The sequence below is a fragment of the Erythrolamprus reginae genome, chromosome 1 (genome assembly GCF_031021105.1).
Source record: "Erythrolamprus reginae isolate rEryReg1 chromosome 1, rEryReg1.hap1, whole genome shotgun sequence".
NCBI classification, from domain to species: domain Eukaryota; kingdom Metazoa; phylum Chordata; class Lepidosauria; order Squamata; family Dipsadidae; genus Erythrolamprus; species Erythrolamprus reginae.
This window is the reverse complement of record NC_091950.1, coordinates 37,735,893-37,751,715: the sequence shown is the minus strand read 5'-3', so window position 1 is coordinate 37,751,715 and position 15,823 is coordinate 37,735,893. Positions and strand designations below refer to the sequence as shown.

The following is a 15,823-nucleotide window of genomic DNA, read 5'->3' as shown; positions in this document are numbered from 1 at the left end:
ACAAGAATTGCATTTTGGGGGTGCACACACACACTTTGGGCATTCTGCCCAGAAAAGGTTAGCCATTACTGCCCCAGTTAGGTCTCACAGAGTTGGCCTTCTCCGGGTCCCATCAACTAAACAATGTCGTTTGGCGGGACCCAGGGGGAGAGCCTTCTCTGTGGTGGCCCCGACCCTTTGGAACCAACTCCCCCCAGATATCAGAGTTGCCCCCACTCTCCTTGCCTTTCGTAAGCTCCTTAAAACCCACCTCTGTCGTCAGGCATGGGGGAATTGAGAATTTCCCTTCCCCCTAGGCTTATAAAATTTATGCATGGTATGTCAGTATGTATGATTGGTTTCTTAAATTGGGTTTTTTTAAAAATTAACTTAAATATTAGATTTGTTTACATTGTATTATTATTGTTGTTAGCCGCCCCGAGTCTACGGAGAGGGGCGGCATACAAATATGATAGATAGATAGATAGATAGATAGATAGATAGATAGATAGATAGATAGATAGATAGATAATAAATAAAATAGTGCAACTGCGCTGGTGACACGATTGGGAAATTCAGCAATCCAGTCTTTTTAAAAGCCTGTGGGCAAATGGAAAGAGGAAACTTTGTAAGCAGAATGGGAGAAAGGGACAGATGAAATTAAGAAAGGAGAAAGGCTCTGGACAAACCCACTGGTGGCTATTGCCACTTAAGGAAACAAAGTACATGAAGTGAATCTTCTGGGCAGTAGCACAGATGACCACATATTCGGTTTTCAGAAAAGTAAAAAAGTACTATTATTTTAATGGGAATGACTTAGCAATAGCAATAGCTATAGTCTTCGGAGAGGGGCGGCATACAAATCTAATAAATTATTATTATTATTATTATTATTATTATTAATAATAATAATAGCATTTAGCCTTATATACTGCTTCATAGTGCTTTTACAGCCTCCTCTAAATGGTTTACCGAATCAGCATATTGCCCCCAACAATCACAACTCACAACAATCACAATAAACAAATCCAATATTTAAAAAGAAAAACAAAACATTTTAAAAAACCACCATTAAGAACCATACAATACAATCATACCATTCATAAAAACTATATGTGCTCAGGGGTATCTCAGTTACTCCATGCCTGGCGGCAAAGGTGGGTCTTGAGTAACTTGCGAAAGGCAAGGAGGGTGGGGGCCGTTCTAATCTCCGGGGGGAGTTGATTCCAAAGGGCCGGGGCCGCCACAGAGAAGGCTCTTCCCCTAGGTCCTTTCAGACATTGCTTAATCGACAGGACCCAAAGAAGGCCAACTCTGGGACCTTATAGGTCGCTGGGATTCATGCGGCAGACGGCGGTTCTGAAACTACAGCTAGCAGTTAGCTGAAGTAGCCTACAATGCTGCACTCTAACCACTGTGCCACCCCGACTTAGTACTTGATTCCACGAGGACCAGGATAGTCTGTATAGTGGAAATGAAAAGTTATTTTATCATTCTTGTCAAACCTGGCTTTTCTTGTAGGGGCAGTTATTATTTACTTACTTACTTACTTACTTACTTACTTACTTACTTACTTACTTACTTACTTACTTACTTACTTACTTACTTATTATTTGATTTGATTTGATTTGATTTGTATTCCGCCCCTCTCCGTAGACTCGTAGTTACACAACAGTTGCCCTTTTCTCGATAGTTTAAGCAAATGAATAGAAGTCATTGGTTGACTCGGTTTCTCTTCTATGCAGGTATAGTAACAGCCCGACGGAATGGAGTCATGCTCGAGAAAGAAACATTCAACGCCAGCAAAATAAGGAGGCCCACGAAGACGACGAGGAGAAAGTGAATACCCTTCACGAGGCAAAATCTAGTAAGCTCAACAAGCATCCATGAATCTGAAAGCAGAAAGCTACATGGTTATAAATTGGGACTGTGGAGACTGGGTAGTCCTTTCGGAGAAGGATCACCCCATGCAACAGAAATGGGCAATTTGTGAGCAGATGGGAGCTCCTCAAGCTTCCAAGATAAAGGAAGGTCCCCTTAGGAAGTCTTTCGATGGCACAGTGATGACATTGGACACGGAGAGTGAAAGGTTTTATGAGTAGTTATGGGGAGTGGAGGGAAGCCACCACATGGAAGGCTGAATCAAGCTACAAGCTACCCCAGATATCAGAGTTGCCCCCATCCTCCTTGCCTTTCGCAAGCTCCTTAAAACCCACCTCTGTCATCAGGCATGGGGGAATTGAAATTTTTTCTCCCTTCCCCCTAGGCTTATAGAATTTATACATGGTATGTTTGTTGGTATGATTGGTCTCTTAAATTGGGGTTTTTTAGATTACTTTTTAATATTACATTTGTTACATTGTTTTCTTTATTGTTGTTAGCTGCCCCGAGTCTTCGGAGAGGGGCGGCATACAAATCTAGTAAGTAAATAAGTAAGTAAGTAAGTAAGTAAGTAAGTAAGTAAGTAAGTAAATAAGTAAATAAATAAATAAATAAATAAATAAATAAATAAATAAATAAATAATAAAGACATGCTGTGTTTGATCACACAATAATAAATAATAACAATTTATTAGATTTTTATGCCCCCCCTCTCCACAGACTCAGGGCAGCTCACAACAGCAATAGTAACAATATAACAATGTAACAAATCTAATATTTAAAAGACATCTAAAAAAACCGTCATTAAAACCATACAACACAAGCATACCATTTCCCTCATGCCTGGCGATACAGTTGGGTCTTAAGCAATTACGAAAGACAAGGAGGGTGGGGGCAGTTCTAATCTCTGGGGGGAGTTGATTTCAGAGGGCCGGGGCCGCCACAGAGAGGTCTCTTCCCCTGGGGCCCACCAGACGACATTGTTTAGTCGACAAGATGATGCTTGTTGATGTAAAAAGGAGACTCTGCATCTGCGGGGAAAATGCTAGGAGGAGGAGGAAGTGGTAAGAGTGGGGATGAGAAGTTCAAAAGTGCTAGTGCATTTGTAGTCCTATCGTACATCCTTTCTGTTTCAATATTTATCACATATCGTCATACTCAATTAAACCTGGAAATGTTTTAAGTTTTTTCCACTGGAATATTAATGTTTCCTCTACTTTAATTCTTCTGAAGGCTCTCCCACGCTGTATGGAAATGCATCTGCTTCAAAGTCTGGTAAGCCAAACTGAATTTATTTTAGGCAAGGGGGGGAAAAAAACCTCTTAATTGTTAAACATTTTGTCCAAATATTAGATTTCAGCTATGCAACCATACTCCCACACAATTTGTTAAATGCTTTTCTTCTCTGAACCTCCTTTAAGCTGATGAATTAAATGGTAAACATTTATACATCATTCAAATTTTCTTCAATAGTTCCTCCATTGAAATTTTGCTGCTTGATTAATGGAGAGCTCTGTTGCTTCCCATGCTGCGGTTGTATAGTTGGCCGTTGGACCGTGATGCATCAGTTCAGTTTCACAAATGAAGGGCTGCAACTCTCCCAGGGACTTTTTATCCAGAACACTTTTTATCATACAAAAGGATGCGAGTTTGATGGCTTTTAGCATAATAACCTTGTGCCACTCATTAGAATCAAGTTTCTCCTTGCAACATTGTAATAAGGTTATGTAAATCGCTGAGAGACCATAATATTTCAATTTCCGGTCACAATTCAAAGTGTTGCTTATGACCTATAAAGCCCTTCATGGCATTGGACCAGAATATCTCCGGGACCGCCTTCTGCCGCACGAATCCCAGCGACCGATTAGGTCCCACAGAGTTGGCTTTCTCCGGGTCCCGTCGACTAATGTCGTCTCGCGGGTCGCAGGGAAAGAGCCTTCTCTTTGGCGGCCCCGACTGTCTGGAACCAGCTCCCCCTGGAGATTAGAACTGCCCCCACCCTCCTTGCCTTCCGTAAACTCCTTAAAACTCACCTCTACCGTCAGGCATGGGGGAATTGAGGCATTCCACCCTCCCCCGGGCCTATACAATTTATGTATGGTATGTCTGTATGTATGTATGGTTTAATAATGGGGTTTTTTAATTATTTTTTAAAAATGTATTAGATTTGTTGTGAATTGTTCTATTGTATGTTGCGAGCCGCCCCGAGTCTACAAATCTAATAAATAAATAAATAAATAATAAATAAAATATTTAGTAATACAAAAAGTGAAGTAAATTGTACAAATATTGCAAATTAGATGTATAAAAAGGAAAAAAAGACAGAAATTTAATATTGTTTTTTAAAAAGTTATTTCTTCATTTTTTCCTTTTATTGTGTGTTGCGGCTATCACATATTCTCTCTCTTTCTCTCTCTCTCTCTCTCTCACACACACACACACCACCTTTATAGGTAATCTTCCTCGATTTATGACCATAATTGAGCCCAACATTCCCATTGCTAAGCAAGGCAATTATTAACCGAATTGCACCTCATTTTACCACCTTTTTGCCACAGTTGTTAAGCAAATCATTGCAGCTGTTAGGTGGAACGTGTGGTCGTTACGCAACTCTGGCTTTCCTCGCTGACTTTGCTTGTCAGAAGCCAGTTGGGAAGATTGCAAGTAATGATCAAATGACCCTGGGACAGTGCAACTGTCATAATTATATCAAATTTGATATGAAATTAAGTATCAAGATTTACAACACAGTTAAAAAGGTGGGGAAAATAAAATAAAATAAAGAACCATAAAGAACCATTAATGTCTGGGCATCACTCAAACATCCTCCATATATGGATAAGATGTCAACTCAGTTGGGAACATCCATGGACTCCATTCAAAAGGAAGCACTTTGATTAGATGGGAATCCTGGGAAGGACTTGAGCAACATGATCTACTGGAGAAGCAGCAATTGTGAAGGGAGACAGAAGAACTGATGCTAGACTTTATCTGGAAATATCTTTTCTTAAGCTGAAATTGTCAGAATGCTAAATTAACATCTAGAAACAAGTTTCTGGTTGTGTCCTTAAGACATGAGACAGGGCTATATGAATAGTCCTGCTTAATTCTTGTAAATAAAAGTTGTTCAGTATAATTTCTTAATACACAGGCAGTATATTGTTTGATAAATTTGCACTGATACCCTTTTTCTCTTGCTTTCTCTCCCCACCCCCACCTTTTTGTTATTGTTAATGAAAGCTGTCACTGCATCTAGCAACTCAGTACGAGTAAATCCTTTTAAGGTGAGAACTGATGGCTTCACTTTACTTCACTTTTGAGTAAGATATTGTGGTCCCTGCAGGGGAAAAATGTGTTCTTAAATCTCTTGCTGCTGTAGGTATCCAGTAGCCAAAAAGATGCATTTGTTCACTCGCCCAATATTCTGGATAACCTGACAAGGCTGCCTAAGAAAAATCACACAACGAACAGTCAAGCAGTTCCAAACAAGGGGAGTCCAATCATCAAACCGTTGGTTCCTAAGCCCAAGTCAAAGCAGGTGATGGATTTTATCTTGTTTTGTAGAAACGGAGCTTGGCAAAGTTATTGTTTGTTTGTTTGTTTATTTGATTTTTATGCCGCCCTTCTCCTTAGACTCAGGGCAGCTTACAACATGTTAGCAATAGCACTTTTTAACAGAGCCAACATATTGCCCCCACAATCTGGGTCCTCATTTTACCCACCTCGGAAGGATGGAAGGATGAGTCAACCTTGAGCTGGTGATGAGATTTGAACCACTGACCTTCAGATCTACAGTCAGCTTCAGTGGCCTGCAGTACAGCACTCTACCTGCTGCGCCACCCCAGCTCAAGTTATTGTTATCGGGTATAGCAAGTCTTAGGAAAGTAATGAAAGCAAAAGGACTATCTAAAGACTGATTGGCAGGGGGGGAAAGATGGGGTAGGATTCTGGTATCAAATGGATTTCTCTTTTTTTGTTTCCCTATCAAGTTTGAAAATAGGTGGTAGTAGTATTAATTAAGCAGTAAAAGGAAATTTCCCCTTGATGACCACTCAGGAAATGTTTCTTTCCCTGTCATGTAGTGGTTGAATAAGAAAGGTAGGCAAGGAAGTGAAATGGATGATTTTTATAGTACAGTTGGAAGTGGCTCAGACAGGATGTTAAATAATTTTAATGTGTTTAGAGCACATAAAAGAATATTAGTGATATTTTGTATATTACATACTTGTATTACTCTAAGTATATACAAATACAGTGGTACGCCTCTACTTAAGAACTTTTCTAGATAAGAACCGGGTGTTCAAGATTTTTTTGCCTCTTCTTAAGAAATATTTTCTACTTAAGAACCTGAGCCTGGAAAAATTTCCCAGGAAATTTGAGAACGGCATGAAGGCCCAGCCAGTTTCCTGCTGTTCCCCCTTTAATCCCGGCCATCTCAGGCTTTTCTAGGCTGCCAGAGGAGCCTTTCGGTGGCGCTTAAGGAGGCTTTGGCAGTCCAGAGCGAACGGAGCATTTTCCTTTCTCTGGGTGTTTAGAGAGGGAATAAACCTGCCAGCGCCCAGAGAAAAGAAACTCCTTTCGTTCTGGATAGCGTCTGTCCTCCTCTTCTTCCTCCCCCTCCTCCCACCCAAGGTCCGAGCTTTTATTTCTTTCCTAATGGGTTTGTACGCATTATTTGCTTTCACATTGATTCCTATGGGAAAAATTGTTTCTACTTACAAATTTTTCCACTTAAGAACCTGGTCACAGAACGAATTAAGTTTGTAAGTAGAGGTACCACTGTACTCTTAATAGCATACATTTTTTTTGCTTTTCAGTTACTGCTTATATATTGTTTATATTTACTAGAGCCAGTTTGGTCTAACGGGGCACCAGGCTAGAAAGTGAGAGACTGAATTGTAGTCCCACCTTAATCACGAAAGCCAGCTGGGTGACTTTGAGCCAGTCCTTCTCTCCCAGCCCGATCCAACTCACAGTAGGGGGGACAGTAGGAAGAGGAGGGTGTATTGGATGCGTTTGCCACTTTGAGTTGTACGTAAAAACAATGAAGGTGAGGTACAAACAAGTAAAACTGCAACATTTCTCATCTGAAAGCTATTGAGAAATAAACCTCGTGTAATTTTTTTTCTAGTCCTAGAGATTTTACAGAAGCTGCACTCTAAACAGTCAGCAATCAAGAAAATGGATGGACACAGAGCAAAAATTACATTTGCTTTATTTTAAATTAAATTAGAATGCAGTTAACATGCTTACTTTCCATTTAAATCATAGTTTGCTGCACTGCTTAAATCTTTTATGTATTTCTTTAACTATCTCCTTCCATTGTAATTAATATTACGGCTTCCAAAACTATTGAGTAAATAATTACTGCAAAAATATTTTCCTTTAGGACTGTTAAATGGATGCTCACCAAAATTAGAGTTTCTTGCTCTGAGAAACTTAAGGAGTATGAAATCCAATATATAAAGCCGCCATTTATGATGAAATACTGAAGTATAAATACAGTGATACCTTGTCTTACAAACTTAATTGGTTCCGGGATGAAGTTCTTAAGGTGAAAAGTTTGTAAGACGAAACAATGTTTCCCATAGGAATCAATGGAAAAGCGATTAATGCGTGCAAGCCCAAAATTCACCCCTTTTGCTAGCCGAAGCGCCCATTTTTGCGCTGCTGGGATTCTCCTGAGGTTCTCCTCCATGGGAAACCCCACCTCTGGACTTCTGTGTTTTTGCGATGCTGCAGGGGAATCCCAGCATCGCAAAAACAAGCGCTTCGCTGGCAACAGAAGTCCCAGTGAAGGGAGCATCAGTGAAATTGCAGCATTGCAAAACACTGAAGTCCTCAAAACCCCACCCCTGGACCTCTGTGTTTTTGCGATGCTATGATTTCACTGAGGCTCCCCTCGCTGGGAAACCCCACCTCCGGATTTCCGTTGCCAGCAAAGCGCCCGTTTTTGCGCTGCTGGGATTCCCCTGCAGCATCGCAAAAACACGGAAGTCCAGAGGTGGGGTTTCCCATGGATGGGAATCCCAGTAGCACAAAAACAGGTGCTTCGCTTGCAATGGAAGTCAGCGGCAGTGGGTTTGTAAGGTGAAAATAGTTTGTAAGAAGAGGCAAAAAAAATCTTCAACTCAGGGTTTGTATCTCGAAAAGTTTGTATGACGAGGCGTTTGTAAGACGAGGTATCACTGTATATATTTCATTCCTCAGCCTGCAGCAACTGCATTTTTCCAACCCCGAGCACTTACTACTGAAAAGAAAGTCAGAGAAGATAGAGAAGACAAAAACGACACTGTACCATCCGAACTTCAAACTGCGACTGAAAACAAAGATAATAATAGGTCAGTGTGCCAAAGAGTCTCACGTTGCTATTGTGAGATGACTGCCTTTTGAGAATAAAAATGTTTACAGGTGGCATAAAGGTTTTATTTCAATATCTTTTTTCTCATCTGAACTGTATGTAGGCCAAAGACTGGGTTCCAGATGTGGCTAGAAGAGAACAGGAGCAGTATTTTATCAGATAATCCAGATTTTGAACTAACAGAAATAATAAAAGAAGGCATGGTTCGATACAGAGGCCTCTCTGCTGAGGAAAGGACGGTAATGGAATCTTCTTTTACCATGTAAAAATGTACAGGGAGTCCTCAATTTGCAACCATTCATTTAACAGCTGTTCAAAGTTACAATGCCACTGGACTGCTCTTCACATTTAACAGCATCCCCATAGACACATGGTGAGAATTTGGCCGTTGGCAACTGTTCTGTCGGGCTCTCTGGTAGAATCCTCCCAAAAATTCACAGGTACAAATTTCAGACACACACACGTTTGAAAATTCAAAACAATGTTCTTTATAATGAAAATTCACTTAATATAGCAAAGAGCACTGTCTCCAAACAAACTGGTAATTTATACAAGTCCCTTATCAGTTCTGTGATACTTATCTTGCAGCTGTAAGGCAATTCACAGTCCTTCTTCTTTCACAAAGTGAAACACACTTTGCTCTGGTTTAGTTTCAAAGCAGGGAAAAATCAGCACACAAAAGGTCAAAGTCAGTAAAGCAGTCACGAAACACAAGGATCAGATAATCCTCCACAATGGCCAAACCCACAGGCTGCTATTTATAGCAGCCTCACTAATTACCACGGCCCCACCCAACCACAGGTGGCCTCATTTTCTTTGATAATAATCTCTCAGTTGTTGTTGCCTATGCATCGCTCTCCGCATGCGTGGCTGTATCATTAACTCTTGCTCTGAATCCAAGGAGGAGAGAGATAATTGATCTCCTTCTGAGCTGTCTGCCCCACTCTCCTCCTCCCTGTCACTCATGTCTTCTTGGTCAGAGGAGCCTTCATCAGCAGATTCCACCGGGGGCAAAACAGGCCTGCAGCATGTGGATGTCTCCCCCACATCCACAGTCCTTGGGGCAGGAGCAGGGCCAGAGCTAACCACAACAGCAACTAGCATGTTCCATATTTTTCAGACTAAGACACACCTGACTATAAGATGCACCTAAATTTAGAAGACGAAACACCTTTTTTTTTGCCTTCCCCCCCCATTTCAGGTCTTTCTCCCCCCCCAAAATGGGCTGAAAATAAGCCCCAAAAATGGGCCAGAAAAAAGGTCGGGAAAAGGCCCAAAAATGGCCGGTGGGTAAGCAGGGGCCTTTGGCAATATTTAGTCTATAAGACACACAGACTTTTTCAAACCCTTTGGGGACACAAAAAAGATGCTCCTTAATAGTCTGAAAAATATGGTATTTATGACAGTGGCAGGATCCTGTGATTGCTCTGCGCAACATTCTCAGCCAGTTTTCAACAAGCAAAGTCAATGAAGAAGTCAGATTCATTTAGTAACTCCATGCTTCATTTGAAAACTGCAATTATGTGCTTAACAATTGTGGCCAAAATAAAAAATAAAAATCATAAAACCAGGCACGACTTATTAATTGCCTTGCTTATCAACAGACATTCTGGTCCCTATTGTGATTGTAAGTTGAAGATTGTATTAATCATTTTCCCCCCACTTTTCTTGAAGTCACACAATTTTACAAGTAAAAAGCAGGAAGTAGAATGTGGGGGGTGCTCTTTTTTTTGCAGAAATAATAGAATAGAATAGAATAGAATTTTTATTGGCCAAGTGTGATTGGACACACAAGGAATTTGTCTTGGTGCATATGCTCTCAGTGTACATAAAATAAAATATACATTTGTCAAGAATCATGTGATACAACACTTAATGATTGTCATAGGGGTCAAATAAGCAATGAAGAAGCAATATTAATAAAAATCTTAGGATATACGCAACAAGTTACATTCATACAGTCAACATGGGAGGAAATGGGTGATAGGAATGATGAGAAAAACTAGTAGAATAGAAGTGCAGATTTAGTAGAAAGTCTGACAGTGTTGAGGGAATTATTTGTTTAGTAGAGTGATGGCGTTCGGGAAAAAACTGTTCTTGTGTCTAGTTGTCTTGGTGTGCAGTGCTCTGTAGCGACATTTTGAGGGTAGGAGTTGAAACAATTTGTGTCCAGGATGTGAGGGGTCAGTAAATATTTTCCCCGCCCTCTTTTTGACTCGTGCAGTATACAGGTCCTCAATGGAAGGCAGATTGGCAGCAATTGTTTTTTCTGCAATTCTATTCTATAATGTGGAGTTTCTCCTCTGGATGCATGTTTGACTAATAATCCATTTCGTACATTGTCTTGCCTCTTCTCCAAGAAGTTTTTTCTTCTTGCCCATTGCAAGCAGAACGGGCAACAATGCAATGATCCTATGTAGAAATTCAGCAAAGAGAATAATTGGCCAAAATAATTCATTGAGATTTATGACTGAGTGAAGATTGAACCTGATTAATGCTCGTTTAGTACTAACTTTGAAACCACACTCAGCTGAAATACCTGGAACACATTTCCTTGAAAATATACAAGGCCATCTCATGCCACTGCTTTAGTGCCAGATCATTCAGCCAACTTTTATTTGTTTGTTTGTTTGTTTGATTTTTATGCCGCCCTTCTCCTTAGACTCAGGGCGGCTTACAACATGTTAGCAATAGCACTTTTTAACAGAGCCACCCTACTGCCCCCACAATCCGGGTCCTCATTTTACCCACCTCGGAAGGATGGAAGGCTGAGTCAACCTTGAGCCGGTGATGAGATTTGAACTGATGATCTTCAGATCTACAGTCAGCTTCAGTGGCCTGCAGTACAGCACTCTACTGGCTGCGCCACCCTGGCTCTTTTTCTTTCTATAGCTGATTTCTGGGAAATTAAGAATAACTTTGTCACACTTGTAAAGGTTCAAAATTGACAAATTCCACCATGGTTCCATTGCTGATGTCTTCAAAATTATTATTTGTTGTTCAGTCATTAAGTCATGTCTGACTCTTTGCAGTCCTGTGGACCGTAGCACGCCAGGCTGCCCTATCTTCCACTAGCCTTCCGATACTGTCCATGGGGGGTTTTTTTGGCAATCAGTTGCCATTTCCTTCTCCAGTGAACCACACTTTGACAAATGTCTCTACTTGTCCATGGTAGGTGGCCCAGTGCATGGCTTAGCTCATAGCTTCTTTGAGCTGCACAAGCCCCTTTGCCACAACAAGGCAATGATCCATGAAGGACCTTCAAAATTATAGTCTCCACCAGCAGTGGGCTATGAGCCAGAACGCTAAATTGCACTCGTCGCCGCGGCTCATAAGTTCTTGCGGGGAAAGTGCAATTTTGCTGCTGCACCTGTGGAGGTAGCAAAACCGCACATGGAGCCGCAGGTGCGCCGGTGTTTCGGCATGCGCGGAAGCCAAAAAAACCTTGCTGAAACATGGGCACATCTGCGGCTCCATCCACAGGTGCAGCAGCAAAATCGCGCTGGCCCTACAAGCACTTACAAGCGGCGGCGGCCAGCACAATTTAGCATTCCAGCTCGTAGCTCTCCGCTGGTCTTCACTATGCACATGCATAGGAGCTTAATATTTATAGGAAAGTCACCTTAATAAATGGCAACATTATAATTTAATAGCAATAGTAAAAGTTTTACTGTTCTGTTTTTGTTTCCATCAATAAGGCTTGGACGGAGAAATGCAAAAGTAGAGAAACCAACGATCCATCTGAAGGGAAGAAGCGAAAGCGCCCAGAGGACATCAATAATAAAGAGCAAGAAGGCCAAGAACAAAAATCAGAAGAGGATGTGGGCTCTGCTAAAAAATCCAAAGGATTTAACCAATCCACCTTTGCAAAACTCTCAACGTTTGCATATAAGCGGAGTTAAATATTTTACTTGTCGACTTTAGCCTGCAATATTAAAACTTTTCCAACAGATGGATGAAGACAGTTCCCCTAAGGAAATGTGCTTCTGTGTTGAATATTCAAGAAAAGGAAGTTTGTGGAAACATGGCTACGAAGATATGCAGAATACATGGATTTAGGAATGGAGGTTCATATTCTGGAGCAAGGTGGCCTATTCTTATGCTTTGTGAAACGTTCTGTTCCTGTGCAAGCACATCCTTTGTGGCCTTTATGGCTGAAGTTATAGCTCATCTACATTGACTAGGATAGTAACTTAATTTGCATTTATAGATCTCAAGGTGTTACTGTTGTAACGGATGTATGTTTGTGAGCTAAAGCCAGGTATTCTCTAAATTGCTCCTTCAGATACCACATATGGGTAGTGCTTTATAGGACAGAGAGGGCAGGATGGAGCACATAGAGGAGATGCGTGACACAAGAGATTGAGTGATGTCTTGATACCAAGTTCCAGGTTTTTTCTCCATTTCCTCCATGCCCAACATATAACAAGGATTGTTATTTTTTTCTGCCTCATCAGCTGAACTTAATAATGGAGCCAGCTCACTATTTCCTTGCCATTCAAGTTAAACCCTACAATGGTTTGTGTCATTCAACTTCCGTTCTAGAAAAATCCATAAATAATGGATTTGAGTTACCTTGGTTCCTACTAGATTAATATCTGCCATATAGTTCATATTTCATTCCCAGGCAGCATTGTATTCTAGAAGTTAAATCAGTGCCCAGTTGTGGGGGAGGATCCTAAGCCCTGGGCATTAAAAGGTAGCCTTTAATTCTGTGTAGTAAGCTAAAAAAAATCCCAAGCTCACACTATTATGCCATTGTTCTCCACATCTTATAATGTTTTAATTTTGTGTTACTGGTGATTTTAAATAAAGCAAGAACCTTTTTTTTATTTTGGCTATTGAACACTTTATTTGCATTTTCAACATCTTTCATAGGTAGCCCTCACTTAATGACTAGAACTGAAATGGGCGACTCCACTGCTCTATTGTGATCCCTGGGAGAAAATCAATTTCCAATAAGTGCAGTGGCTGCAACAGACTTACAATATCACTTTCAATTTGGTTGTTAGGTAGGTCAGCACAGTCATTAAGAAAAACATCACGTAATGCAAGTTACAATTTTGCTTCTATATTCTTCATTAACTGTGTCAGAGTTCCAGAAAACACCCCCAACGAAATAAAACTCAGAATAATAATAATAATAATAATAATTATTATTATTATTTATTGGATTTGTATGCCGCCCCTCTCCGCAGACTCGGGGCGGCTAACAACAATAATAAATACAACATGTACAATCCAATAATAAAAAACAACTAAAAACCCCTATTATAAAACCAAACATACACACAAACATACCATGCATAACTTGTAATGGCCTAGGGGGAAGAGCTATCTCTACTCCCCCATGCCTGGCGGTATAAATGAGTCGAGTAGTTTATGAAAGACAGGGAGGGTGGGGGCAGTTCTAATCTCCGGGGGGAGTTGGTTCCAGAGGGCCGGGGCCGCCACAGAGAAGGCTCTTCCCCTGGGGCCCGCCAAACAACATTGTTTAGTCGAAGGGACCCGGAGAAGGCCAACTCTGTGGGACCTTATCAGTTGCTGGGATTTGTGCGGTAGCAGGTGGTTCCGGAGGTAATTGGTCCATTGCCATGTAGGGCTTTAAAGGTCATGACCAACACTTTGAATTGTGACTGGAAACTGATCGGAAGCTCAAAGTTCATCAAATATATTACAGATGTCATGTTGGCACATCTGGGGAAACCCGAAATTGAAAGCTTCCAGGGTTTCCCCACCCAGTTGAAAGTTCACAACCCTGCCCCACATCCACAAGCTCATCACGTGGTCCAATAAAATATTCATATTCAACTAGATACAGTCTCAATGCAGGTACAGGCATTTGTCCTTGAGTAAAGAATTTTGTAATGATTAGGTTTCTACAGCTCCAATAAAAAAAATCCCTTCAAATTTCCCAGGCTAAAATATGTATGTGGCAGTCAAGCAAGCAGAAACTGACACTCTGCTTGTCACAGGCCAGTTGGGAAGAACAAAAATATCTCGCATGATTGTGGAATATGCTGGTTATAAATGTGTGCAAATTGTGAAGTGTCCGAGTGGCAACCATACAACAGGGATACTCTAGCAGTCATAAATGTGAGGGATTGTGTTCTGTCGGGCTCTCTGGTAGAATCCTTCCAAAAATGCACAGATACAATTTCAGACACAAACATGTTTGAAAATTCAAAACAATGTTCTTTATAATGAAAATTCACTTAAACCAAGCCCTCTTTTGGGATAGCAAATAGCAGTTGTCTCCAAACAAACTGGTAATTTGTACAAGTCCCTTATCAGTTCTGTGATACTTAGCTTGCAGCTGTGAGGCAATTCACAGTCCTTCTTTCACAAAGTGAAACACACTTTGCTCTGGTTTAGTTTCAAAGCGGGAAAAATCAGCACACAAAAGGTCCAACTCAGTAAAGCAGTCAGGAAACACAACGATAAGATAATCCTCCACAATGGCCAAACCCACAGGCTGCTCTTTATAGCAGCCTCACTAGTTACCACAGCCCCACCCAACCACACGTGGCCTCATTTTCTTTGATAATAATCTCTCATTTGTTGCTGCCTATGCATCGCTCTCCTCATGCATGGCTGTATCAACTCTTGTTCTGAATCCAAGGAGGAGCTAGATAATTGATCTCCTTCTGAGCTGTCTGCCACACTCTCCTCCTCCCGGTCACTCATGTCTTCTTGGTCAGAGGAGCCTTCATCAGCAGATTCCATGGGGGGGGGGCAAAACAGGCCTGCAGCATGTGGATGTCTCCCCCACATCCACAGTCCTTGGGGCAGGAGCTGGGCCACAGCTAACCACAACAGATTGGTTGCATTTTTTTAATGCTGTTCCAACTTTAAATGGTCACTAAACAAGTTGGTAAACAAGGACTATCTGCATTGCAACTGCTCCAGAGAACTAAGATGCTGATGATTTATTTCTTTTTCTTACATTGCTAGAAGTAATTGTACTTTGGTCATTTCTGAGATCAGGAACAAGATAGTCATTTCCCCCCAGAATAATTGTCATTGAAAAAGTGCTCAGGTGGCATCCCTTCTCACACTAATAAACAGTTGCAAATACTTTGAAATCCCCAAATTCCTCCAAAGCCTTTTAAACCAGCCATATAATTGTCTTTATGTCTAGCCACCTGAGTATGCTGATAATATAGAAACATAGAAACATAGAAGTCTGACGGCAGAAAAAGACCTCATGATCCATCTAGGCTGCCCTTATACTATTTTCTGTATTTTATCTTAGGATGGATATACTGTATGTTTATCCCAGGCATGTTTAAATTCAGTTACTGTGGATTTATCTACCACGTCTGCTGGAACTTTGTTCCAAGCATCTACTACTCTTTCAGTAAAATAATATTTTCTCATGTTGCTTTTGATCAACTAACTAACTTCAGATTGTGTCCCCTTGTTCTTGTGTTCACCTTCCTATTAAAAACACTTCCCTCCTGGACCTTTTTTAACCCTTTAACATATTTAAATGTTTTGATCATGTCCCCCCTTTTCCTTCTGTCCTCCAGACTATACAATGCTGGTAATGCTAGGTGTTCTCTCCACCTGACCCAAAGAATAGTGTAAAAATACAGTTCA

General features: G+C 40.9%; 1 protein-coding gene across 1 annotated transcript in view; it reads left to right on the top strand.

Moving 5' to 3' along the window:
- The window catches only part of WDHD1 (WD repeat and HMG-box DNA binding protein 1), a 50,684-nt gene extending 37,631 nt beyond the window's left edge, over positions 1-13,053 (top strand). Inside the window, exons 20-26 of the mRNA XM_070749600.1 lie at positions 1,725-1,846; positions 3,094-3,135; positions 5,101-5,144; positions 5,240-5,398; positions 8,071-8,201; positions 8,325-8,460; positions 11,920-13,053. Of these exons, the coding sequence (XP_070605701.1) occupies positions 1,725-1,846; positions 3,094-3,135; positions 5,101-5,144; positions 5,240-5,398; positions 8,071-8,201; positions 8,325-8,460; positions 11,920-12,123 (838 nt within the window). The 3' untranslated portion in view covers positions 12,124-13,053. The remainder of the gene's footprint in view (positions 1-1,724; positions 1,847-3,093; positions 3,136-5,100; positions 5,145-5,239; positions 5,399-8,070; positions 8,202-8,324; positions 8,461-11,919) is intronic.
- Positions 13,054-15,823: the final 2,770 nt, after the last annotated feature.